This window comes from Pezoporus flaviventris, unplaced genomic scaffold (assembly GCF_033815535.1).
Source record: "Pezoporus flaviventris isolate CSIRO_AGI_PZ_B2104156 unplaced genomic scaffold, CSIRO_AGI_Pfla_v1 ptg000031l, whole genome shotgun sequence".
In the NCBI taxonomy this organism is placed as follows: domain Eukaryota; kingdom Metazoa; phylum Chordata; class Aves; order Psittaciformes; family Psittacidae; genus Pezoporus; species Pezoporus flaviventris.
In genome coordinates this window covers 56,264,577-56,289,370 of record NW_026892579.1, presented here as the reverse complement: position 1 = coordinate 56,289,370, position 24,794 = coordinate 56,264,577, and the positions used below count along the sequence as shown (strand labels likewise).

At 63.0% G+C, this 24,794-nt stretch overlaps 2 protein-coding genes and 1 non-coding gene across 8 annotated transcripts; all 3 read left to right on the top strand.

The window, feature by feature from the left end:
- The first annotated feature begins 1,127 nt into the window (after nt 1–1,127).
- On the top strand, nt 1,128–1,291 carry LOC133273530 (U1 spliceosomal RNA). Its single transcript, XR_009744874.1, has one exon. It is a non-coding gene; the product is annotated as a U1 spliceosomal RNA (small nuclear RNA).
- Nucleotides 1,292–1,626: 335 nt separating this feature from the next.
- Nucleotides 1,627–16,685, top strand: CAD (carbamoyl-phosphate synthetase 2, aspartate transcarbamylase, and dihydroorotase). 4 transcript variants are annotated; one of them, XM_061461278.1, is made up of 45 exons: nt 1,629–1,818; nt 2,101–2,240; nt 3,251–3,380; nt 3,983–4,125; nt 4,232–4,373; nt 4,884–5,055; nt 5,128–5,313; nt 5,387–5,499; nt 5,652–5,797; nt 5,884–6,015; nt 6,229–6,462; nt 6,550–6,771; nt 7,134–7,322; nt 7,772–7,896; nt 7,976–8,109; nt 8,189–8,301; nt 8,414–8,664; nt 8,736–8,982; nt 9,100–9,198; nt 9,291–9,515; nt 9,600–9,782; nt 9,891–10,109; nt 10,207–10,374; nt 10,446–10,628; nt 10,706–10,810; nt 10,890–11,138; nt 11,340–11,421; nt 11,601–11,767; nt 11,880–12,044; nt 12,128–12,259; nt 12,349–12,550; nt 12,637–12,827; nt 12,902–13,042; nt 13,134–13,229; nt 13,301–13,442; nt 13,583–13,630; nt 14,111–14,155; nt 14,246–14,400; nt 14,505–14,579; nt 14,668–14,880; nt 15,114–15,239; nt 15,354–15,509; nt 15,578–15,679; nt 15,783–15,877; nt 16,563–16,685. In XM_061461278.1, the coding sequence occupies exons 1-45, from the start codon at nt 1,734–1,736 to the stop codon at nt 16,663–16,665; spliced, it is 6,771 nt and encodes a 2,256-aa protein (XP_061317262.1). In that variant the 5' UTR covers nt 1,629–1,733; the 3' UTR covers nt 16,666–16,685. The 4 variants fall into 4 exon arrangements, 2 of the variants coding, with proteins under 2 accessions (XP_061317262.1, XP_061317263.1); XM_061461279.1 differs by lacking the exon at nt 13,583–13,630; XR_009744657.1 differs by lacking the exons at nt 14,246–14,400; nt 15,354–15,509; nt 15,578–15,679; nt 15,783–15,877; nt 16,563–16,685 and having other exon boundaries at nt 1,627–1,818.
- MPV17 (mitochondrial inner membrane protein MPV17) lies at nt 15,783–24,541 on the top strand. Of its 3 annotated transcripts, none has more exons than XM_061461282.1 (7): nt 15,783–15,877; nt 20,708–20,823; nt 21,540–21,632; nt 22,011–22,106; nt 23,607–23,639; nt 23,804–23,856; nt 23,933–24,541. In XM_061461282.1, the coding sequence occupies exons 1-7, from the start codon at nt 15,868–15,870 to the stop codon at nt 24,000–24,002; spliced, it is 471 nt and encodes a 156-aa protein (XP_061317266.1). In that variant the 5' UTR covers nt 15,783–15,867; the 3' UTR covers nt 24,003–24,541. The 3 variants fall into 3 exon arrangements, with proteins under 3 accessions (XP_061317266.1, XP_061317265.1, XP_061317267.1); XM_061461281.1 differs by lacking the exon at nt 15,783–15,877 and adding an exon at nt 16,686–16,794; XM_061461283.1 differs by lacking the exons at nt 15,783–15,877; nt 21,540–21,632 and adding an exon at nt 16,686–16,794.
- Nucleotides 24,542–24,794: the final 253 nt, after the last annotated feature.

Here is a 24,794-nt window from a genome sequence, read left to right as displayed (position 1 = left end):
CTCTTCTGTGGGTGCCTGCTCTTGCCATGCTGCTGTCAGCTTCCAGATCCCATGCCTCTGGCACCGGGGGTCACAGGCTGTGAACGCTTTTGCCTGTCTGCCCTGTACGTGCTGTGATGTTGGCCTTTCGACCAGAACCCGTTCCAGCGCCACCCAGAGGGGGCTGCCCAGCCACCAGAACCCAGCCCGACGTCTGGGGACCCGGCTTTCTGCTCTGGCTGGGTGTGGGGAGTGAAGGCGAGAAGATCTCCGTGAAAAACAGTTTGGGAATGAGCTCTGAGGCCTTAACGCTTAACAAGCCCTGGGCCGATGAGGTGGGGTGTTGAAGGACAGGGAAGGTCGCAGAGCAAGCCTTGGGCGGATGGGCCCGGATGTTGTTGTGGCGGGAGTCTCAGTTGGAGCCAGACGGTGTGGGCGTTGCGAGAGCGTCTGAGACGGCGGGGTCGTCTGGACAACGTGTGCTGCAACACTGTTACTGGACTGTCTACCGGGAGAGGTTTACAGGGGCCAGTGAGACGGAACGTGGCATGTTTGTGAACCTTGGGAAAGCACCGAACAAGGGGATAAAAAGGGCTTGACTGGATTAAAGTTGGATTTGAGTCTCCATTGGCAATTGAGTCTCCTCATCGACTTGAGTCCACGTCGGGATACGCCCCAGCTGGGGGATGCGGATCCCTCTTTGCCCCCTGCAGGATCAGCCCACAACGGAGCTGAGCTCACGTCCCCGAGCCCCGCTGGACGCATCTCCCCTGACACACACACCCCGGCTCCAGCCCGGTCCCGCTCGGCTCTGACAGACCGAGCCCTCGCCGGGCGGTCCCTGTCTCGGTGCCGATAGCGGTTCCGGTGCGGGCGGGCAGAGGGACCGACAAGTCCGCGGTGAGAGCGGGGCGGGGCCTGCAGGCAGGGGGCGTGTCCATGCAAACGAGCACCGCGAGGCATCACGGGACACCCGCGACACACTCACCCCCGTGGGCTCGGCGCCCGCGGATGCACGACGGCGGCAGGAAGAGGGGTGCGGTAGCGCGCGCGCCTGTGCGGGGCTCGTCCCGGTAGCGCGGCGTGCGGTGTCCGTGAGGTGTGTGTGTGTTGTGCGGCGTGCGGCGGTGGGTGCGCGAAGGGCAGTCATACTTACCTGGCAGGGGAGACACCATGATCAAGCAGGTGGTTTTCCCAGGGCGAGGCTCATCCCTTGCACTCCGGGTGTGCTGACCCCTGCGATTTCCCCAAATGCGGGAAACTCGACTGCATAATTTGTGGTAGTGGGGGACTGCGTTCGCGCTCTCCCCTGGCTTTTACGTGGTTCAAAAACAGTTCCTCATCGCTTTGTCGGTTCTTTCCGCGCTCCAGTTGCTCATCGTGGTCCTTTTGGCTCCGTTCGCTATTTTATATCACGCAGCGCCGCGCGCTTTCTGCCCCCGATGAGGTCGCGCTCGTGCCATTCCGCTCTCCGGCTCCCGCGTCCCGAGGCCGGTCTCCACCGCTGCTCCGCGATCGTGCCCTGACTCGCTGCACGCAGCGCGCCCACCGCGCCCGCTCCTCGCTGCCCCGCCGCGGGGCCCGGGAACCAGGTGCTGCCGCCGTCCCCCGCCTGCCGCCCCGCCCCGCTCCTCCGCGGGGAATGGCCTGGCCCGGCCCCGCCCCGGATCCTCCCGCTGCCGCTGCTGCCGCCGCGGTGCACGCGCTTCGCTCGGTCGCCGCCGCGGAGCCGCTGGAGCGCACGTGGCGCTGCCATGGGCTGCCTGGTGCTGCAGGACGGGACGGTGCTGCGCGGCCGCCCCTTCGGGGCCGTCGGGGCCATCGCCGATGGGGAAGTCGGTGAGTGCGGCCAGGGGCGGGGCCGGACCGGGATCGGGTCCGGGACGGCGGCGGATGTTGGGGGCGGCCCGAGCCCGGCGAGCGGGAGAGGGGGGAAGGGATGAGGGGGGAGGTCCGGCCTGTGCACGGTGACGCCCCTGAGCTCGGCGCCCGCCGTGGGGCAGCGGCAGGGCTGGCCCGGGGCGCTGGGGGATGGGGGCGGCTGTTCCCAGGGCTCGAGTGCCTCCACCGGCAGGACGCGAGACAGCCGCGATGCTCCGTCTCGTCTCTCTGCGCTCGCAGTGTTCCAGACCGGTATGGTGGGTTACCCCGAAGCCCTCACTGACCCCTCCTACAAGGCGCAGATCCTGGTGCTCACCTACCCGCTTGTCGGTAACTACGGGGTACCCGGGGACGAGACCGACCCCTTCGGTCTCAGCAGGGTGAGTGAGCGGGGCCGAGGCAGCGGTCTCTGGAGCACCCAGGCAGGGCCCCTGTTTCACGTGGCACTGCCCAATGTGCTGCCTGCAGGCTCGTGGCTGCGCAGGGTGCCAGGGCGGGGCAGCACATGGCCGCAGGCGTAGTTTGACCCTGGTGCTTTGGCAGCTGGGCCTTGGGGTGCCCTGCTCCTTAGGGGGACCAGAGCTGGGCAGGGGGAGACCCCAGTGTGCTGGAGTTGGGGTGCCCTTGCAGCATGTGGGGAGCAGGGCTTTATGTCTGTCCTTAATGGGGCTCTGTTGCAGTATGGGGGCCCCAGGCTTCCAGGAACGAGGCAGGGTAGTGCAGTCCCTGCTCCAGGCCCCAGACCCCTCCCAGCCCCTCAGCCGCTGTGCTGCCTGGCCCGGGACAGAGTCCAGGTCCCACTGCATCAACATTGACTCCAGGGGTCTCTCCTGCACAGCCTCGTCCCACACGGGGCAGACCAGGAGCCCTTGGCCCTGCTCCCTCTGAGCTGGGGCCATGTGGGTCCCTGCTAAGGCCCTGCAGGCGCTCATCCTGGGAACCAGAGCCCTATGGGATAGGACACACTGGCATGTTTGGGGCTCTGTGGGGAGGCTGTGGCTGGAGGGAGCGGGGCTTTTCTATGTGCTGAGCTGACAGGCCTGTGATGCAGCACATGCTGGCCTCGGCAGGGGGCTGTGGTCCAGCAGCACTGGGGGCCTAGGCACCCCACCCTGGGGCTCAGCTGGATCAAGCCTCAACCTCACAGGGCTGTGTGGGGGGCAAAGTGGGGGTTGTCACAGACTAGCATGCTGTGTAGGGTGACAGTGGGGGCTTGTCTTGTGCCATGGGCTAGGGATGGAGTCCCTGTCCCATGGGACTGCCCCAGGCTGTAGCTGTCCTGATGTGCCCCATGGGGACAGCCAGGTTGGGCATGCAAGGGGCGCACAGGGCTTCTCTTGGGCTGGTGACCTATGCTCAACCATGCTCACCCACCCACCACTGTCCCCAGTGGTTCGAGTCCAGCAAGATCCATGTGGCTGCGCTGGTGGTGGGTGAGTGCTCGGCAACCCCCAGCCACTGGAGTGCATCCCGCTCCCTGGACCAGTGGCTTAAGGAGCAGAACATCCCCGGGCTGGAAGGTGGGACTGGGAAGACCGTGGGGTTGGGTGGGGGGGTGGTTGTGGGGCAGAGAGTTCTGAGCCAGACCTGTCTCTGTTTTGGGAGGCTGGTGAAGGGTCTGGAGCACCAGTCTTAGGAGGAACAGCCAAAGGAACTGGGGTTATTTAGTATGGTGAAGAGAAGGTTCAGGGAGGGCCTCACAGCTCTCTACAAGTACCTGAAAGGAGGTTATAGTGAGGTGGGGGTTGGTGTCTTCTAAGTAACAAGATAGTACAAGAGGAAATGGCCTCAAGCTGCACTAGGGGAGGTTTAGATTGGATGTTAGGAAATGTTTCTTCACCAAAAAAGTTTTCAGGCACTGGAACAGACTGCCCAGGGTAGTGGTGGAATCACTATCCCTGCAAGTGTTCAAAACCCATGTAGACGAGGCCCTTAATGACATCGTTTAGTGGTGGACTTGGCAGTACTGGGGTAACGGTTGGACTTGATGATCTTTAAGGTCTTTTCTAACCCAGCTGATTCTATGTTTTGCCCCCCTGGGGTCTGAGCCAGCCAGGGGTGACAGTGTTGTGTCAGGGTGGGATGGGGCTGTGGGGCTCTGTGTCTCACAGCACATCCACAGGGGTGGATACTCGGGCCCTAACAAAGAAGATCCGTGAGAAGGGGACTCTGCTGGGGAAGCTGCTGCCAGATGGGACCCCCGTGAAGGATCTCTCCTTTGAGGACCCGAACAAACGGCACCTGGTGCAGGAGGTGTCACTGAAGGTGGGACTGGGAGGGCTGGAGCCTGGCTGGGGCCATGGGTGCCAATGGTTGTAGGGGAAGCCGAGGCTGTGGAGGGCAGGACAATCCACAGTCCCCCCTCCCGCAGGCCCCCTGTGTGTTCAACCCCAGCGGGTCGCTGCGCATCACGGCGGTCGATTGTGGCCTCAAGTACAACCAAGTGCGGTGCCTGTGTGAGCGGGGAGCGGCTGTCACTGTGGTGCCCTGGGACCATCCACTGGACACTGGAGGTGGGGTGGCAGCAGCTGAGGTTATCCTGGGGCTCTGCCAAGGGCTGGGGGGCTGAAGCGCAAGGGCCAGTGGTTCAATGCTGGGGGCAGCAGGGAACCATGTCCTGCTTCATGCTGTGGGGCTGGGGAGCTTTGATGCCATCCTTTCTGAGGACTTTGAGGCTCAGGGCCCTTAGTGTGACTATGCAGGGATGGGGGGACCTGGGCTGGGTGCCTTGCTGTGGGATGGGGGACTCTTGACTGTGGTGCTAGAGTGGCCTAATGTGACCCTGTGGAGGGAGCCGTGGAGCAGCTGTGGGACTGGGGAGGCCCTTGCTGCCGCCTGGATGGATGTTGTGGGTTCAGGGCACCCTGGTGTGACTCCGCTGGGGTGTCAGGGGCACCGTAGGTTTGGGGGCCTCGCTGTTGGTAGCCATGGGATCCTGCTGTGACCCTGCAGAGCTTTGGGGGCGGTGGGGCCCTCTGTAACCTCGGGGGTTCCACTCTGACCCCGCTGCTGTCTTGGCACAGATTTTGATGGACTGTTCATCAGCAACGGCCCTGGGGACCCACAGCTCTGCCAGCAGACAGTGTCCAGCCTGCGGCGGGTGCTGGATGCAGCCCAGCCCAAGGCTGTCTTTGGGATCTGCCTGGGGCACCAGCTGCTCTCCCTGGCCCTTGGTGCTCACACCTACAAGATGAAGTGAGTGGGGGCCTGGGGTCATCACAGGGTCCTGGGTGCCCGGGGCTGCCTGACGCCCATCCTGCTGCCCAGGTACGGGAACCGTGGGCACAACCAGCCGTGCCTGCATGAGGACACGCAGCGCTGCTTCATCACGGCGCAGAACCACGGCTTTGCGGTGGAGGTGGGCAGCCTGCCGCCGGGCTGGGCCCCACTCTTCACCAACGCCAACGATGGCTCCAATGAGGGCCTCGTCCATGAGCACAAGCCCTTCTTCAGGTGGGTGCAGGACTGTGGCTGAGAGGTCTTGAGGGGGTGGTTGGGGCCATGCCCTGCCTGACCCCCTCCACAGCGTCCAGTTTCATCCCGAGCACTGTGCTGGCCCCACGGACCTGGAGGGGCTCTTTGATGTCTTCGTGGAGACGGCACGGGACCTGCAGAGAGGAGATGGGAGCACCCAGACGGGTGGGTGTGAGGTGGGAAGGGGTGGCCGAGCCCTTGGCTCTGGGGCTGTGGGACAGGGGACAGGCTGAGAGGGGGCAATAGACTGGGTTGTGTGGCCGGGGCTGTGCACAGGCTGTGTGTCACCCTGGCATTAGCGTTACATGTCCCTCCAGTGCGGGACCGCCTGCGGAACTGGCTGACCTATGATAAGGCACCGACGGGGAGCCAGGATGGAGCCCGGCCCCGCAAGGTGCTGATCCTGGGCTCTGGCGGCCTCTCCATTGGGCAGGCAGGAGAGTTCGACTACTCGGGGTCGCAGGTGAGCGCCCACCCTGGTGGCACTGGGGCAGTGGGGGTGACCACAGGGGTAGGGCCACCATCTGTGCTCCCTCTGTTTCTCGTAAGGCCATCAAAGCGCTGAAGGAGGAGAACATCCAGACGGTGCTGATCAACCCAAACATTGCCACAGTGCAGACCTCCAAGGGGCTGGCAGACAAGGTCTACTTCCTCCCCATCACCCCTGAGTATGTCACCCAGGTGAGCACCCCAGAGCACTGGCTGGGAGAGGGGTGGTTTTGGGGGTGCAGGGATAGCAGGCCTGGGGAGCAAGAGGGATGATGGAGGGTCTGATACATAGAGGGCTGGATGGCATGTGGGGGAATCCCTGAGGGGCAGCACAGGCATGGTGGTAGCTGGAGGGCACAGGGTGCATTCTGTGGGTCCCTGCCCCACCACCCTGTCTTCCCCCAGGTGATCCGGAATGAGCGCCCTGATGGGGTGCTGCTGACCTTCGGGGGGCAGACGGCTCTCAACTGCGGTGTGGAGCTCACCAAGGCAGGGGTGCTGGAGCGGTACCACGTGCGGGTGCTGGGCACCCCTGTCACCTCCATCGAGATGACGGAGGATCGCAAGGTGTTCGTGGAGAAGATGGAGGAGATTGGGGAGCATGTGGCACCCAGCGAGGCTGCTGCCTCCCTGGAGCAGGTCTGAGGGTGGCATAAGGGGTGGTTGTGGGGCAGGGTTGGGGTGTTGTTCTCCCCGTTCTCATCGTGACCCTGTTGCTCTCTGCAGGCGCAAGCTGCAGCCGAGCGGTTGGGGTACCCTGTGCTGGTGCGCTCTGCCTATGCCCTCGGGGGCCTGGGTTCTGGCTTTGCCAACACTCGGGAGGAGCTCGTGGCACTGGTGAGCCAGGCCTTTACCCACACCTCCCAGGTCCTGGTGGATAAGTCCCTGAAGGGCTGGAAGGAGATTGAGTACGAGGTGGTGCGGGATGCCTATAACAACTGCGTCACGGTATGGGATGAGGGGAGACCTCTGGGCCTGCTGGGGGGATTGATGAAGGAGCGGGTGCTGTAGGGTTGGGGGCTGGACTCCATCTCTAGGGAGGGTTCCCCAGTGCCCTCCATGGTGCCAGCATGGCTGCTGTATGTTACCAGGAGCTGTGCCCTTGAGCCAGACCCCCGCACCCTCGCATGTTCTGTGTGGGTTGCAACACATGCAGTGTCCTGGGGACTCATGTTCAAGCCCTGGCTGTCCCTGTCCATGGGAGTCCCTGTTGGTCCAGTGGGAGCCAGGAGGGACCTGCCAGGAGCATGTCCCAGGCAGCATGTGGAGCAGTTGGGACCCCCCAGCCCATAGTGTCCCCCCATTGCCAGGTGTGCAACATGGAGAACCTGGACCCCCTGGGGATCCACACAGGCGAGTCCATCGTCGTGGCACCCAGCCAGACCCTCAACGACACAGAGTACTTCATGCTGCGGCGCACGGCTGTGAAGGTGGTGCAGCACCTGGGCATTGTGGGCGAGTGCAACATCCAGTTTGCTCTGAACCCTGAGTCAGAGCAGGTGAGTGCAGCTCCCCAAGGGCAGTGGTCCCACCTCCTGCACCCCTGGCCAGCCCTGCCCTGTGGAGCCCAGGTCTGGGTCCTGCCCAGTGCTGTCCCATGGTGCTGTGGCTCACCAGCCTCCTCACGCTGTGGCACCTGGGGGCCAGTGAATCTCACTGTGTCAGCTCAGCCAGCTCCCACGAGTGCGGCAGTGCTGGGTCTCACTACCTCCCAGTGTTGTGCGTGGTTCTTGGATGGTCTCTGCTGGGCTCCATCCTGCCGTAGCCATCAGTGATGGCTATCCTTCCGCAGCCCACCTGCCTTCACATTTGGTCCCTGTCGCTGTTTGCATCCCTTACGCACTAGTGACTGTTAAGTGCCAGGCGAGCAGCCACAGTGCCAGGGGAGCTCTGCCCCAGGGCCTGCATCCTGCACTGCCCCACTAACCCTGCTTGCCTGCTGCTGCAGTACTACATCATCGAGGTGAACGCCCGGCTCTCCCGCAGCTCAGCCCTGGCCAGCAAGGCCACTGGCTACCCCCTGGCCTACGTGGCAGCCAAGCTGGCCCTGGGCATCCCCCTGCCCCTCCTCAGGTAACAGCACTGCTGCAGGTGGGATGGGGCACCCCCCTGCCAGGACAGTTGCAGCTTCTGACCCGTGTCCCTTCCCCAGGAACTCGGTCACCAACTCCACTACAGCCAACTTTGAGCCCAGCCTGGACTACTGCGTGGTGAAGATCCCACGCTGGGACCTCAGTAAGTTCCTGCGAGTCAGCACCAAGATCGGCAGCTCCATGAAGAGCGTGGGTGAGCACAGGGCAGGTGGGCAGCAGGAGTGAGCAGCACAGTGGGCACAGGGTCCAGCTGCTCACAGCTGTGTCTGCAGGGGAGGTGATGGCCATCGGGAGGAACTTCGAGGAGGCTTTCCAGAAGGCACTGAGGATGGTGGATGAGAACTGCGTGGGCTTTGACCACACTGTGAAGCCGGCCTCGGATGTGGTAAGTGCTGGGGATCTGGGGTGCGGGTCTATGCTGCCAATGCAGTCCTGGGGAAGAGGCAGTCATCTGTCCCCTGCCTGGCCCTGCTCACTGCTCCACCCTGGCCTCACAGGAGCTTGAGACACCAACAGACAAGCGGATCTTTGTGTTGGCGGCCGCGCTGAGGGCTGGCTACTCCATCGGGCGTCTCTACGAGCTCACCAAGATCGATCGTTGGTTTCTGCACAAGATGAAGAACATCACAGACCACGCGGTGCTGCTGGAGTCATACCGCGAGGAGCAGAGCACCATGCCACCAGCCGTGCTCAAGCGAGCCAAGCAGCTCGGCTTCTCTGACAAGCAGGTGGCCCTGGCTGTGCTCAGGTAATGTGGGGAGGGAGCAGCCCCACTCTGTGCCCCAACACAGGTCCTGGCACTCATCCTGCCCCTCACAGCACCGAGCTGGCCGTGCGGAAGATGCGGCGTGACCTGAACATCCTGCCCGTGGTGAAGCAGATCGACACTGTGGCGGCAGAATGGCCAGCCCAAACCAACTACCTGTACCTGACCTACAATGGCACTGAGCATGACCTTGCCTTTCGCGAGCCCCACGTCATGGTCATCGGCTCTGGTGTCTACCGCATCGGCAGCAGTGTTGAGTTCGACTGGTGTGCTGTCGGCTGCATCCAGGAGCTCCGCAAGGTCAGCCTGGCCCCAGCAGCCCACAAGACTTCGTGGGCTGGGTGTCCTTGGTCAGAGGATAAGGCCAGGGAGGAGTTGGGGAGCCCCTGGCCTCACCTTATCCTGTTCCCCTGGCAGATGGGCTTCAAGACAATCATGGTGAACTACAACCCCGAGACGGTGAGCACAGACTATGACATGTGCGACCGCCTCTACTTCGATGAGATCTCCTTCGAGGTGAGCAGGGCTAGAGCCCTGTCCAGTGGGAGAGAGTGAGGGCTGCCATGGCCCCCTTGCCAGCCATGACCTTGCCTTACATGTTACCACAGGTGGTGATGGACATCTACGAGCTGGAGAACCCTGAGGGTGTGATCCTGTCCATGGGTGGGCAGCTGCCCAACAACATTGCCATGGCCCTGCACCGGCAGCAGTGCCGCATCTTGGGCACCTCTCCAGAGGCCATTGACTCAGCTGAGAACCGCTTCAAGTTCTCCCGTCTGCTGGACTCCATCGGCATCAGCCAGCCCCTCTGGAAGGAGCTCTCTGACATGGAGGTGGGGGGACAATGAGGGTGATGGGGCTACCCCAGTGGGGACCAACCATCTGCATGTCCCCTGAGGGTGCCATGTCTCCTGCAGTCGGCCAAGCATTTCTGCTGCAAGGTTGGGTACCCCTGTGTAGTGCGCCCCTCCTACGTGCTGAGCGGTGCTGCCATGAACGTGGCCTACTCAGACAGTGACCTGGAAAAGTTCCTGAGCAACGCTGTGGCCGTGTCCAAGGAGCAACCTGTTGTCATCTCCAAGTTCATCCAGGAGGCCAAGGTCCATCCAGGAGGCTGCTCTTGCCCCAGGGCATCCCTGCTCCCCATGAAAAACCTATTCTCCTGCTTCAGTACCTGTGGCAGGCTGTGACCATGTTCCTGCTTACAGGAGATAGACGTGGACGCAGTGGCCTGTGATGGCATGGTGGTGGCCATCGCCATCTCAGAGCATGTGGAGAATGCTGGGGTGCATTCAGGCGATGCTACGCTGGTGACACCCCCCCAGGACATCACCCCCAAGACACTGGAGCGCATCAAGGCCATCGTCCATGCCATTGGTCAGGAGCTGCAGGTCACTGGGCCCTTTAACCTGCAGCTCATTGCCAAGGTATCCTAGCTGGGGGGCCTGTGATGGACCAGCACAGTGCTGGCAGGAGGACACCCTGTGTCCCCAGACATGCTTCACGGTGTCCCCTCTCCCCCAGGATGACCAGCTGAAGGTGATCGAGTGCAACGTCCGTGTCTCCCGCTCCTTCCCCTTTGTCTCCAAGACCCTGGGTGTGGACCTGGTAGCTCTGGCCAGCCAAGTGATCATGGGTGAGGATGTGGAGCCCGTGGGGCTGATGACAGGCACAGGCATCGTTGGTGTCAAGGTGAGCAGGGGGCCGCAGGGTCCAGGCTGGACCGTGTGGCTGGGCAGCCCCTGAGCCTTTCCTGCCCCCAGGTGCCCCAGTTCTCCTTCTCACGCCTGGCGGGCGCTGATGTGGTGCTGGGTGTGGAGATGACCAGCACAGGTGAGGTGGCCTGCTTTGGGGAGAACCGCTGTGAGGCTTACCTGAAAGCCATGCTGAGCACTGGCTTCAAGATCCCCAAGAAGAACATCCTGCTGACAATTGGCAGCTACAAGGTGTGTGGGGCTGGGGCAGGGGCTGGTGCCTGTTTTCCCTCTCTCCCTCCCTCTGACCAGCCATGGGGTTGTTGTAGAACAAGAGCGAGCTGCTGCCCACAGTGCGAACCTTGGAGAGCCTTGGCTACAAGCTCTACGCCAGCCTTGGCACCGCTGACTTCTACACCGAGCACGGCATCAAGGTTGGGGCTGAGGATCCGGTGTGGGCCATGGGTGCCCTTGGGGCGGGCTCAGAGCCCTGATGGAAGTCACTGCTGGCAGGTGATGGCTGTAGATTGGCACTTTGAGGAAACAGATGGCAGCGAGGCCGGCACCCGGGAGACCCAGCGCAGCATCCTGGACTACCTGGCTGAGAACCACTTTGAGATGGTCATCAACCTCTCAATGCGCAACTCGGGGGGCCGCCGGCTCTCCTCCTTTGTCACCAAGGGCTACCGCACACGGCGCCTGGCCGTTGACTACTCTGTGCCGCTCATCATCGACATCAAGTGCACTAAGCTCTTCGTGGAGGTGGGCTGGGGTGTGGCAGGGCCCAAGGGATGTGGGTGCAGGTGAAGGGAGAAGAGGACAGGCTATGATAGGAAAGTGCTGCTGTGGTACATGGTCATTGCTGGGAGGTTCAGTTTTGGGTGCAGCTTGGGCAGACGTCTTTGCCCTGGTCCCAAGTGTCTCTGAAAAATGGGTCCTGTCTTATGGCTGTCATCTCCACAGGCGCTTGGCCAGATTGGGGCAGCCCCCCCACTGAAGATGCATGTGGACTGCATGACATCCCAGAAACTCATCCGCCTGCCAGGTAGATGGGACCAGGGCCATGGCGGGAGCCAGGGGCTCCAAGGATGCAGCACTGGGAGCTGGGCAGGGCATACCTGAAGGTGCTGCAGGGAAAGGAGATATTTCCCTGCTGCGCTGCCAGGGTGTCCTGCATCCGCTGTGGCTGAGGGCTGCCTGTGCTGATGCTGCCCCACTCCCCAGGCCTGATTGATGTCCATGTCCACCTGCGCGAGCCGGGCAGCACCCACAAGGAGGACTTTGCATCAGGCACAGCAGCTGCCCTGGCTGGGGGTGTCACCATGGTGTGTGCCATGCCCAACACCAGCCCTGCTATCACTGACGCCACCTCCTTCACCCTGGTGCAGAAGGTGAGGGGCTGCCCATGTGCCCTGTCTGGGTGCTGCAGTGCCAAATGTGGTGCACTCACTGCCTGCAGTGGGACTGACCCTGGCTGGCACTCACCACCTCTCAACCCTGCAGCTGGCCGAGGCTGGGGCCCGCTGTGACTTTGCCCTCTTCCTGGGGGCTTCCTTGGACAATGCCAGCTTGCTGGGACCGCTGGCCAGGGCAGCCGCCGGGCTCAAGATGTACCTGAACGACACCTTCTCCAACCTGCGGATGGACGACGTGTCACTGTGGATGGAGGTGAGCCACCACAGGCAGGGGCTGCCACGGGGCTGGACCCTGTTCCTGGTGGTGATGCCCAGCAACTCTGTCCCCCCCCCCAGCATTTCGAGCAGTGGCCACGGCACCTGCCCATCGTGGCACATGCGGAGCGGCAGACAGTGGCCGCTGTCCTGATGGTGGCCCAGCTGTACCAGCGCCCTGTGCACATCTGCCACGTGGCCCGCAGGGAGGAGGTGAGCGGTGGGGTGCAGTGGGGGGATTGTGAGCCCCAGTGACAGGGTGTGGGGCTGTCTGGGGTCCCCCCTCACTGCTTCTCCCGCAGATCCTCCTCATCAAGGCAGCCAAGCAGAAGGGGATCCCGGTGACATGTGAGGTGGCCCCACACCATCTCTTCCTGTGCCGGGATGACCTGGGGCGCCTCGGGGAGGGCCGAGCAGCTGTGCGGCCAGCGCTGGGCACCCGCCAGGACATGGAGACTCTCTGGGAGAACATGGACACCATCGACTGCTTCGCAACAGACCATGGTGAGCCCTGGGGTGTGGCAGCCATGGCGTGGGAGCATGGGATGGGGACAGCAGCAGGTCCTGCAATGACTAGGCCTGCCCCACAGCCCCCCACACGCTGGAAGAGAAGCAGGGCCCTGAGCCACCCCCTGGCTTCCCCGGCCTGGAGACAATGCTGCCCCTGCTGCTGACGGCCGTCTCTGAGGGGCGGCTCACTGTGGAAGACATCATCCAACGCCTCTATGAGAACCCCCGCAAGATCTTCAGGCTGCCAGCACAGGAGGACACCTATGTGGAGGTGGGTCCCTGCATGCCCACCCCAGATCCAGCCCTAGGCCTAGCCCTGCTACTTCTGACCTGCTGTCCTTTCAGGTGGACTTGGAGCACGAGTGGATCATCCCCAGCTGCATGGCCTTCTCCAAGGCCCGCTGGACACCCTTTGAGGGTATGAAAGTGAAGGGGACGGTGCGTAGGGTGGTTCTGCGTGGGGAGGTCGCTTACATTGACGGGCAGGTAAGACTCCATGTGAGCATCTGCCTGTATCAGTGTGGTCCCCCAGCCCTGGGGTCCCTAAGTACTGACCCCATCACCCCCATGGCTGCAGGTGCTAGTGCCCCCAGGCTATGGGCAGGATGTGAAGAAATGGCCCTCGGGCACTGTGCTGCCACCGCATGCAGCCCCCACCAAGGAGAGTGCAAAGGTACTGGGGTGTGTGGGGCAGGTGAGGGGCTCCATGCTCTGCCCCAGCTCCAGCTCAGTCTCTTACTGCAGACCCCCGAGCGGCCCCGTCACGTGGTGGCTGGTGAGATGTTGCGTGGCCGAGCCTCCAGCCCTCGCCGGGCTGGCCCCACAGGTGATGGGCGCTTCCACCTCCCGCCCCGCATCCATCGGGCCTCTGACCCAGGGCTGCCAGGTAAGGAGGGGGATGTCACTGTCACGGCACAGCGGAGCGCAGTGGGTGGGCAGCGGGGCAGCAAGCGTGTGCCGCCCTAGGGCGGGGTCTGGGGCCGCAGCTGGACGGCCCCGCTGATGCAGCCCTTGTGTCCTGTTCAGTGTTCCGGAGGCTGGGAGCTGTGCACCGCCCGGGCGCCCGAGGCACCGGTAATATCGGAGGGGGGACTCACTCTGACAATGAAACGTGGCTGTACTAATGGCACTAACCGCAGCTGATGAGTGCATCCCCTCCCCCAGGTGCCGTGTTGGCCCCGGGCTGCCCGCGCACGCAGTGTCCAACAGTGTAATGGGACAGCGCACTGTGGGGCAGGACATGGCTGTGCCTGCCTGCTCCCCTCACCCAGCCCGCACGGCACCTCGGGGACCCCTCGCCTGCCAGTGTGATTTGGGTTGCGTCCGATCATGTTTTGTGGGGCTCACGGGGAGTGGGGCGCAGTGCCATGCTGGGTCTTGGCCTACCCCATCTCTGGGTGGCTGTGACCCTGGCGTTGGGCCCCATGGTGCTTTCACACAGTGCTGCCGAGTGCCAGGAGGGCTGTGCCATCCTGGCAGCACCATGGGAGAGCAGTAGCCAGGGTGCCGCAACTGCCCACACCCTCTAATGCCACTGCTCCCTCTCCCACCCAGCCGAGGACACCCGTGAGAAGGCTGGCAGGAAGGTGGCAGAGGCAGGTGAGTGCTCCGTGGATCCACGGTGGCTGCGTGTGCTGGGGCTCTGTGTGACTACCCCCGTGGGCTGACCTGCTCTTCTCGGTGCTACAGATCTGGCTGTGATCCAGGACAACTACTTCTACCCACCAGGCTCCATCCCGCGCCAGGCATCCCCCCAGGGCATGCCCCACTTCCAGACATCCCCACTGCTGCACCCCCTTGTCGGGCAGCACGTCCTCTCCGTCCAGCAGTTCTCCAAGGAGCAGGTGCCTGGGCTTGATAGCAGGAGCAGGGCCATGGGTGCCCAGATGAGCATGGGTCAGGGGCACTGGTGCTGGCCATGCCCTGGCTGAGCCTCTTCTCCCCACAGATGTCGCATCTCTTCAATGTGGCACACACCCTGCGCATGCTGGTGCAGAAGGAGCGGAGCCTGGACATCCTCAAGGTGAGCCAGGTGTGGGGAGGTTGCCCAGACCCCTGGCCACGCCAGGCAATGCTGTGAGAGCCCTGTGATGATGGTGTGGCCCCCACAGGGCAAGGTGATGGCATCCATGTTCTACGAGGCGAGCACAAGGACCAGCAGCTCCTTCGCAGCTGCCATGAGCCGTCTGGGCGGCTCTGTCTTGTCCTTCTCGGAGGCCACTTCCTCGGTGCAGAAGGGCGAGTCGCTGGCTGACTCCGTGCAGACCATGTGCTGCTATGCTGACGTGCTGGTGCTGCGGCACCCCCAGCCAGGCGCTGTTGAGGTGAATGGGGTTGGTGGGGCTGTCTGCTGCCTGCAGTGAGGGCAGCCACATCCTACCCTGAAGGCACTTGGAGGACATTCCCTGATGGTGGGGACCTGTGCTTTGGGGCAGGGCTGTGGTTTTTCCCGGTGGGGCAGGCTGGACAGGTGCCAGGGGCAAGTGCCAGATCCTGCCCTGTGTGGGGCTGGTGGGGGCCATGTTGTGCCTGTGCTCAGTCCTGCCTGTGCTCCCAGCTGGCCGCGAAGCACTGCCGCAAGCCTGTGATCAACGCCGGGGATGGGGTAGGGGAGCACCCCACACAGGCACTGCTGGACATTTTCACCATCCGTGAGGAGCTGGGCACTGTCAATGGCATGACGGTACGGCACTGGGAGCCATGGCAGCCCCCCCAAAGTGCTGTGGGGCTAAAAGGTCATTTTCTGGGGCGGGTGGGGCTGTTGGGGACCACAGGTCAGGCTGACCGCTCTCCGCAGATCACCATGGTGGGTGACCTGAAGCATGGGCGCACGGTGCACTCCCTGGCCCGCCTGCTCACCCAGTACCGTGTCAACCTCCGCTACGTGACTCCCCCTGGCCTCCGTATGCCCACCGACATCACCAGCTTTGTGGCCTCCAAGGGCATCAAGCAGGTGAGCAAGTGGGGTGGGGGGGGTTTGGGCCACACCCCCCCATGGACCTGCTGACAGTGCCTCTCCAGGAGGAGTTTGGGAGCATCGAGGAGGCGCTGCCAGACACGGATGTGCTCTACATGACCCGCATCCAGAAGGAGCGCTTCCGTGTGGCTGAGGAGTATGAAGCTGTGAGTGAGAGGGGTGGGGGGTACTCTGGCAGGAGGTGGCAGCCCATGGGGTGGTGGCTCTGTGGCCTGGGCTCAGAGCTGCCCCCATGCCCTCCCCACACAGTGTTTTGGGCAGTTCATCCTCACACCCCACATCATGACCCGGGCCAAAGAGAAGATGGTGGTGATGCACCCTCTGCCCCGCGTCAATGAGATCAGGTACAAGCAGGGCAGCAGGGGTGCAGGGATGGGGTGTTCTGGGCAGTGTTGGGGGGTCCTGCAGCAATGTGGGCTGTGGTGTGGGGGCCAGGGGAGGGTTGGGGGAGCTGCAGCTGGGGTTTGCTGGGTTGTGGGTCTTGGAGTGATGGGGGATGGCGTGTGCTGGGCAGAAGGGGGGTGATCCTGGGATGATGCGGGCTGCGGTGTTGGGGTTGGGAGGTGGGATTGGGAGTTTGGGGGAGCTGGGGCTACAGTGTTGGGCAGTGGTTGGGAGGTCGTGGGGTGATGGGGAATGGGGTGTGCTGGAGGCAGCGTGTCTGGGAGTCTGGGGGGTCTCAGGGTGCGGGGGTCTGTGCTGTGTGTGAGTGCTCTGTGTGTGCTCTGTGTATGTTCTGTGCTCTGTGTGTGCTGTATGTTCTGTGTGTGCTCTGTGCTCTGTGTGTGTTCTGTGTACTGTGCTCTGTGTGTGCTCTGTGTATGTTCTGTGTATGTTCTGTGCTCTGTGTATGTTCTGTGTATGTTCTGTGCTCTGTGTGTGCTCTGTGCTCTGTGTGTGCTCTGTGTATGTTCTGTGTGTGCTCTATGTTCTGTGTATGTTCTGTGCTCTGTGTGTGCTCTGTGTATGTTCTGTGTGTGTGCTCTGTGCTCTGTGCCTGCTGTCTCCGTGCTGACGCCGCTCTCGCAGCGTGGAGGTAGACTCGGACCCGCGCGCCGCGTACTTCCGGCAGGCGGAGAACGGGATGTACATGCGGATGGCGCTGCTGGCCACGGTGCTGGGCCGGTACTGACACAATAAACGCGTCACTCACCCGCGACTCCTCGTCGTCTCGCCGCGCCGCGGGCCATGGCGGCGCTGTGGAGGGGCTGCGGGCGGCTGCTGACGCGGCGGCCGGGGGCAGCGCAGGCGCTCACCGCCGGTAAGGGCCGGCCCTGCGAGCCGGAGCCCCTCCGCACCCTCTGCGGTGCGCAGCCCCCCGACGCTGTCGCCCGAGGCCCCGTTGCCCTGCTGTTGTGGGCACTGTACCCTCGGTGGGAGGAACACCGCGGGCGTCGGGGCGGTCCCAGTGCCTATGGGGTCCGTGTTCGGGGGGAGGAGATGCTGCCGTTCCCCCAGGCTCAGCGGGGAGCAGAGGCCCGCCGTGGGTCCGACTGAGCGAAAAGCTCTGGTCCTCTTCAGGCTCAGGACATCGGCTGCAGGGGGCTCTGCACTGGAGCCAGGAGGGCTGGTGCGGGGCTGTGAGGAGGCGCAGCCCTAGTGCAGCGTCCCACAATTCGAGAACTTGCCCCAGAACGGAGGGTAGAGGTTGCATTGGCAGCCTTGTTGCCCCTGAGTGGGAATGGAAGCTGGGACGTTGCTCCTGAGGGGATTCAGTGGGCTGCAGACTGTGCCTAAGGGCTCAGCCAGCACAGCATGTGGCCAAGCCTCCCCCAGGTGGGCTGGCGAAGGTGGAGGCTCTGGCTGGCTTGAGTCAGATATAGAGCTGCTGCCTGGAGAGAGCTGAGCCCCTGACAGGCTCCTGGGCCTCTACACGGGTGATGTAATCTCCTTACTGGTGTTGCTGCTTGCAGGGCTGGAAGGTGCCATAAATCTGCCCCAGCACCGTCACCCTGTTCCATGTGCCCTAGGGATAGTCTCCAGCGAAGGCATCACAGGGCTTCCATTCCTGAGCAACAGCCACCTCAGCTTCCCCTCTGCACACCCCAGCCATGCAGGGGGCTGCAGCATGGGGTGACCAGGAGTAGGGTCCCTGCATGCTCCCTTCTGCACCCTCTGCTCGCAGCTTTCCCTGCTGACACTGCTCCCCCATCAGCCTAGGACATGGGGGAAGCACAGTCTGTGGGGTCTGGGGGTGCCCTGCTGTGCCAGTGTAGGGGTGCTGGGGTGCTTCCCTCACCATGCAGCCACTGCCTCTCCTCCAGGCTGCCCATGGGGATGATAGCACGTTGCCCTGCCTGCCAGGCTGCCTGGGGTCCTGCCAGGCCACCTCACTGTTCTGTGGTTATTTTTATCTGATTTGATGGCGTCTGTGGCCTGGCACCCCCTGCACTGTGCGTGGCCAGGCTGCGCATCCCTCTCGATTCCTGGGGGGAGGCCAAGGTGAAGGTGGGAGCCTCGCCGGCAGGCCCTGCCTGCTGCTGCATCAGGCTTAGTGCAGCTCTAGGCTGGCTTGAGGCTCCAGCTCTGCCTGTTGCTGTTTTGGGTTGGAGCGGCCCTGCTGAGGTGCAGACCTCCAATTCCTCGGGCCCTTGGCAGCCCTCAGGAGCATGGGGCTGTGCCCAGCGCTGGATTTAGCTGCTGTAACTGAACAGCAGCTCTGCCTTTGGGTCTGCATGTCTCCATACCTGCAGTGGGTACCGAGGCCCAGCCCCAACGCAAGGCTGTGATGGTGTTCCTCTGGGGTCAGGGCAGCCCTGCCCCTGGCTGAGCTTTCCTGCTGTCCTTATAGTTCCAGCAAGGAATTAGCCCATCTGAGGCCAAACTCAGCTCACTGTTGTCTGTACCCTGCTCCATGTAGCAGAGGCAGGTTGCCCTGGGCCCCACGCTGGGCAGATCCCAGCCTCCTCCAGCGCTGTCCTCATTCACTGCTCATGGAGCCCCCAGTGCTGCTCTTCTGCCAGCTGGGGCCAGGCCAAGGAGGTTTGCTGGCCGTTGAATGTGCGTGGTGTGTCCGGCTGTGCTCGCCTGCCGAATTGCTGCCCTACCTGCTGGTGAGAGCTGCTGGGTCAAGCAGGGTTTTGCCTCTTGCATCCCAGGCCCCAGGCCAGGAAGCCAGCAGGGTCTGGGCACAGCAGGCAGCAGCACGTGCCCGCAGCAGTGACCTTGCTGTCCCTGCCTGCCGCGAGCAGCCCTGTGCTCCTGTGGTGTGGCTGTGCAGGCTCCAGCAACCAGCCGGCGAGGCCCGCAGGGAACACAGACAGTGTGGCCTACTTAGGCTTGGGCCCGTTTCAAAGTCCTCTGCCTGTGGGAACAGCAACCAGTGCGATCGGCCTGGCAGGGGCTGTTTGCTGCCTCCTGCCTGCCCCTGGCACTGCTGTGCACTGAGCAGGTGAGGAATTGCCTCCTTGCAGCTTGGGCAGCACAAGGCGGGGAGCCCTTGCCCTTCTCACCGGCTGCGTCCAGCGCTGCTGTGCATGCTGGTTCTTCCCAGCCTGGGGTGGGACATAGCGGTGGCAGCAGGGTCAGCAGGGGCCGGTTCTGGTGGTCATGGTGTGGGCTGCAGTGGGGGCTTCAGCCCCACACCAGAGCTGCAGCAGGTGTGAGTGGCACTGTGAGTGCCATCCCGGGTGAGTGGTGTCATTGCAAGGGCCTTGCTCTGGCTGCACTCGCAGGCCCAGGCAGGGGTGCAGACAAGCCTGTCCCTGTCCACCCACCCCCAGCATCCCTGGTGCTGCTTCGTCACCACCAGGCACCGCGCCCGGAGTCTTCGGTACTGAATGAGTAACGCTGGTGCTGCCGCTGCGCTTTCTCAATGAGTGCTGAGCGGGGGGAGCCTGACTGTGCCTAGTGGGAAGGCTGCCCACAGAAAGCAGCCAGCAGGCAGTCACAGACCTTCTGTCATGCTGGCTGGGGGTCCCTCGCATGCTTCCCCCCTGCCCCTGCACTGCCGAGGCCCGTGGTCTGGCAGGGGCTGCTCTGCCATCACGGAGCAGTGCAGCAGCTCTTCGGGTCCAGCAGCAGAGCTGGAGCCCCTGGGGACTGCATTGGTCCAGGGTGGGAGATGGAACTGGTGATGAAATGGCAGGAGATGCTGCCAGGAGCGCAGCAGCTCCGTGGGGCTGCAGAGACCGGGCCAGCCCTTCTGGGGCATGGCCAGCCTGGATGGCCTTGGCTGAGGTCCCGATTCCTGCCCAGCCTCCTGGGCTGCCTCCAGACTCTACTGGCCATTGCAGCCATGCTGGGCCAGGTCTAGCTCCTGCCTGAAGGCTCCCAGGAGCCATGCTGCGTCCCTGGTCCACGTGGCTGGGGCAAGAGGCCCGAACCTCTCCCCTCCTGCTTGCTGGCTTTGGATGTTGCCCGCAGGAAGCTCAGAGTCTGTTCCCTTTGGCTGGGACCTGCTCCCCATGGCACAGCTGGGGACTGTCAGAGACCAATGGCTCTGGGAGGGAGGGCTGGGTGTTCCTGGTGATGCACCTGGGGCCCTGCCACCCTTTGCCCATGAGGATTCGCCCACGGGGACCCTCTGGGCAGGGCTGGCTTTAGGCTGGCAGCACAGCTGGGGCTGGCAGGAAGAGGGGGGATGCTGGGGCTGGCGCTACCCAAGATGAAGTCTTGCTAGGTTCAGGGTTTCCAAGAATGGAGCAAAATCACAGCAGGGCTGGAGGTATGCCTGGGAACCATCCTGGGAGGAGCAGGGGAATAAGCAGAGAGCCCACAAAGGCCAGGGGAAGGAGCACAGGGCCAGCTGAGTTGCGTCGAAGAGGTCAAGAGTGTAGGATGGAGCAGGAGCTGCCAAAGGACCAGCTGAGCAGCAGCCCGCAGGGGACGCGCACAGCAGAAGGTCCCTCACACTGATATGGAAAACAAGGCAAGGAGCTGTGCCAGCAGCACCGGCAGCAGCCTGGTGGGCTCTACCCCAAAAGCCGCAGGCACAGCTGGCTCTAGATCATGGGGTGATGGATCAGCCCCATGTCAGGGCCATGGGGAGGTGGCACAGCCCCACAGTTTTAGCCAGAGACATACAGAGAGCAGCACGAGGCACTTGGCTGCTGCAGGAGGGCCTGTGCCGCAGGGCAGGCACGGGCAGTGGTGCTGCAGGAAGGCAGGGGCAGGACCCACTGTCAGCAGGGCGCTGTGGGGTCTTGCTGCTGAGCGGGCTGTGCTGGTTGCAGGGCTCCTCATGGGAGCTGGTGATGTGATCGCGCAGCAGGTGGTGGAGCAGAGAGGGCTGCAGGGGCACCACGGCTCCCGGACCCTGAAGATGATGGTGATCGGCTTCTGCTTTGTGGTGAGTGCCAGCATGGGTTCAGTAACGCATGCATGGTGGAGTGGGATGGAGGGCTGTTTTGGCAGGTGAGACAACAGTGCTTTGGTGTGAATTGGGCCTCCAGCAGCCACAGGCAGAGCTGGGTCCCCTTGAGGAGGAGCACCCCATCTCTGTACCCTGCTGCAGGATGGGGTCAGCAGCCTCTGTCCGTGCAGCCTGGGCACCCCTGTCCATTCCCACTGCTGGTGCCAGCCCCTCGGAGGTTTCACTGGGCAAGAGGGTGACACCAGAGCCAGGGGTGCAAACATGCTTTGCTCTGCTGGGTATGATGAGGCTGGATCCTGAGCCATCAGCTCTTGTGCTCGGGGGGCAGATCTGTACACTGTGCTCTGTGCTGGTGGCTTGGGCAGGGGGGTCCCTGGGTAGCACTGGCACAGCCAGGTCCCCACCACGGAGCCCTGCCTGGTGTCTTGGGCATGAAGCCCTGCACCTGTCCTGCTGGAGCAGGCCCTGGTGCTGCCTGGCAGAGTGCTTTGGGAGAGGAGGGAGGCTGTGGGCACCACTGCATCTGTGTGATGCAGGGGGGCTGCCCCATGGCAGTGTGGAGCAGGGCAGGGCCCGTCCCTGTGTTCCAGGCCTGGGGCAGGGCCACGTAACCAGCTCTGGAGATCCCCCCAGCCCCGATGCCCTGTGACCTGGCAGGGCAGGACACTGCCCCTCACACCTGGCTGCTGCAGGGTCCTGTTGTGGGTGGCTGGTACAAGATCCTGGATCAGCTCATCCCAGGGACAACAAAAGTTGTGGCTGTGAAGAAGATGGTCCTGGACCAGGTAAGTGCCATGTGGGTTAATATGCCTGTGTGCGGCTGGTGCAGTGGGACAGGGCAGCTGGTGCAGCCACATGTTGCGGACAGCCGCGGGTTGTGTCCTGCTCTCTGAGCCCCAGTTTCTGAGGCCAGGACTAGCCCCAGTGCAGTGGCAGGCTGGGGTGGAAAGGGCTGCAGAGCAGATGCCCTTCGCCTGGACTTAGACCCTTCCAGAGGCCCCTTGGTGGTTCCCATACCTCTGTATAGCTCTGTGCTGGGTTGCAGTAGGCTGAGTAGCCCCAGGGCATGAGGCAAGCTGGGTCTGTGCCTCCCACCCCTGCTGCAGGCCCAGCTCCAAGCACCACAGGCACCTGAGCATCGTGCCCTGACTCTTCTCTTGCAGGGGGGCTTTGCACCATGTTTCCTTGGCTGCTTCCTTGCCATCACAGGAGCAATGAATGGTCTGTCAGTGGAGGAGAACTGGTCCAAGATCCAGCAGGTATGTGCTGCTCCCCTGGGGTGGTGTGGGGCTGTCAATAATCTGGGTGCCTTGGCATTTCCTCCTGGTGCACTGGCACTGCCAGCTGCTCCCATCTGTGGTTGTGCCCATGCCCAGCCATGCCCAGCACTGACTGCGGGTCCCCAGCTCTGCTATCGTACTCCTGTCCTTGTAGCCTGGTCTACATAGAATCATAGAATGGTTAGAGCTGTAAGGGACCTTAAATATCATCCAGTTCCAACCAGCTATTGTGCCTCGGGACCCCACTGCTATGGGGCACAGAGCAGCTCTCTGCCTGGCCAGGGCCCAGGGGTGCACATGGCTGGTCCTGCTGGGCTCAGTGCTGGGTCCCAGTGCCCCACAGTGATGGGTGCCTTGTGCTGCTGGTCTGCTGGGTGCTGGTGTCAGAGTGGTTCCCTGTGGCATGGCTTTTGGGTCCCACCTGGTGCCACCCAGCTCACCATCAGGCCCCTCTCCTGGCATCTCCAGAGCCATTATGGAGATGGCTCCCATTAGCAGTAATTGCTGGAAATCAGTGCAAAAGCTGAGTCAGCATGTCCAGAGCGTGAGTCACTGGGAAGCTGGTGACCACCAGCCATGGGATGAGGCACCCAAAGTGTTCCCACCCACCCCAACTGCACCTCAGCCAAGTGGTGCCATGTATCTTATCTTGGCCCCCCCTTCAGGGAAACCCACTGGTGCCTGGGCATAGTGGTGTGTGATTCCCTGATCCATGGCTCCTGAGCAGGCTCCTGCCCTGGGAAGGGGCTGGGCTGGGGCCGGGCAGTGGTGGCTGGCAGCCTCCTTCACCCCTGGCTTGGGGTACATCCGTCTCTCTCCACGCAGAGGAAGCGTCAGCAGAGCATCCATCACCCCTGTGCCTTCTCTCCCCATCCTGGGCTGCTGGCCAGTGCCGGGAGGAGACCGGGCTGCTGGCTGAGTCACAGCCAGCCTTGATGAGGGACTCATCCTGCTGCCGTGGGGTAGAGCTGCAGCACGAGGACAGGGCAGTGCCTCGGGCTCCCAGGGCACTGCCCCGGTTCCATCCCTGCCTCATGGTGCCTGGGAGGGGGACTGGGGGACACAGAGACCTGAGTCTGCTGCAGGTGCCCAGCTCGCCACCTGCCCTCTCTGCACCTTACACTGCCCCATGCCTGCCCCTGCTCTCTTCCCAGGCTTGCCCAGGCAGGGCAGCATGTGGAGGCCTGGCTGTGGCACTAAAGGCCATGTTGGCAGCAGGAAGAGACAGTAGCTGTGGCCACCCTCTCCCTGCCACCCCACATGTGCAGGGGCTGCAGTGCCCTGTGCCCAGCTGGAGCAGGCATGAAGTTGAGGGAATGTGACAGGGGACATTGGCCATCCTGCACTGTTCTTGCCAGTGCTGGGGCCTCCCTGGAGCTGTGCCAATGGCCACTACTGCTGGGGCTGTGGGCAGCTATGTAGTGGGGCTGTGCAGCAGCAGAGCTGTTCTGAGCACTCACGGTCCCCCTTCTCTCCTAGGACTACACAGATGCCCTGCTGACCAACTACTGTGTAAGTGCTGTGCCCCCAGCTGAGCTCCTTCATGGTCCTGTCCTTGTCCCCTGCCTTGGATGCTGCTGTGGGCTTGGTTGGACACCCCAAATGCCTGGGCAGAGTTGGTCACGGGGCAGGGGCACTGGCAGGGCCCCTTCACCGCTGCCTCCTTCTCTGCACAGATCTGGCCACCGGTACAAATTGCAAACTTCTACTTCGTGCCCCTGAAGCACAGGTAGTAACGCAGCCATGGCCCTGGTTCCTGGGCTCCCAGAACCTGCGGCTGTGGACCCTGTCCCCTCTGTCCCTAGGCTTGCCGTCGTCCAGTGCGTTGCTATTGTCTGGAACTGCTACCTGTCCTGGAAAGCAAATCGGATGTGAGGTGGAAGCCATGTCCCCTCCCTGCCTGCATGCTGCCTGACCCTGCTGCACCCCCAGAGCCCTTGGAACAGGCCCATATCTGGGGCTGGGATACGCAGGATGCTGGCAGCAGCCGTCCACCGCTCTCCTTGGAACCCCCATCACTCACAGCTACAGCCCTTGCTGCTCCAGGGACACCTCAAGATGGGTCAGTGACTGCTCTGGATACAGCAGCTCTGCCTTCAGCGTGCTTCACCGCCTGTGCTCACTCTTCTCCCCAGCCCCTTACCCCACACGGGGTGAGCCTGCCATGGGCGTTGCTCTGTCCTTCCCCAGAGAAGCGGGAGCAGCGCTGGGTGGGTGCTGGTGCAGGTGCTGTGCTGTGCACTGTCCCGCTTGGAGCTGGGGATGGTGTTGCCAAGGGGCTGCCCCATCCCAGGCTGTTTGCGCTGTGCCTGCAGCCCTGCAGCACCTGCTGCCACAGGCTGGGCATACTCCTCCTGAGGGCAGGGTTTGCTGTGGCTCAGACAGTTGGAGCACCAAATAAACAGTGGTTTTCACTTGTGGTTCTTGTGACACTCAGCATGTGGCCGTCCCGTCTCACACAGGGGGGCTGCACAGAAGCCGTTTCAGGATGATCATTCCAGTGCCTGGGGAGCTGCTGCAGCCGTGCTGTCCCCTCTGCCGTGCTGTCCCCTCTGCTGTCCCCTCTGCTGTCCCCTCTGCCCACCCGTGGGGTGGGCAGCTTAAGCAGAGTCTTGGGGCAGATGATTGACAGCTCCACGCTCTGTTTCATCCCTAAGGAGCCAAGTG

Bases quoted from the DNA above. Each gene is read 5' to 3' on its own strand.
- CAD (XM_061461278.1), top strand. From the start codon at position 1,734: ATGGGCTGCCTGGTGCTGCAGGACGGGACGGTGCTGCGCGGCCGCCCC. The intron at 5,314-5,386 runs GTGGGTGCAGGA...CCCCCTCCACAG, and splicing joins GAGCACAAGCCCTTCTTCAG to CGTCCAGTTTCATCCCGAGC. The intron at 6,463-6,549 runs GTCTGAGGGTGG...TGCTCTCTGCAG, and splicing joins CTGCTGCCTCCCTGGAGCAG to GCGCAAGCTGCAGCCGAGCG.
- MPV17 (XM_061461281.1), top strand. From the start codon at position 16,722: ATGGCGGCGCTGTGGAGGGGCTGCGGGCGGCTGCTGACGCGGCGGCCG. The intron at 16,795-20,707 runs GTAAGGGCCGGC...TGCTGGTTGCAG, and splicing joins AGCGCAGGCGCTCACCGCCG to GGCTCCTCATGGGAGCTGGT. The intron at 23,640-23,803 runs GTAAGTGCTGTG...TTCTCTGCACAG, and splicing joins CCCTGCTGACCAACTACTGT to ATCTGGCCACCGGTACAAAT.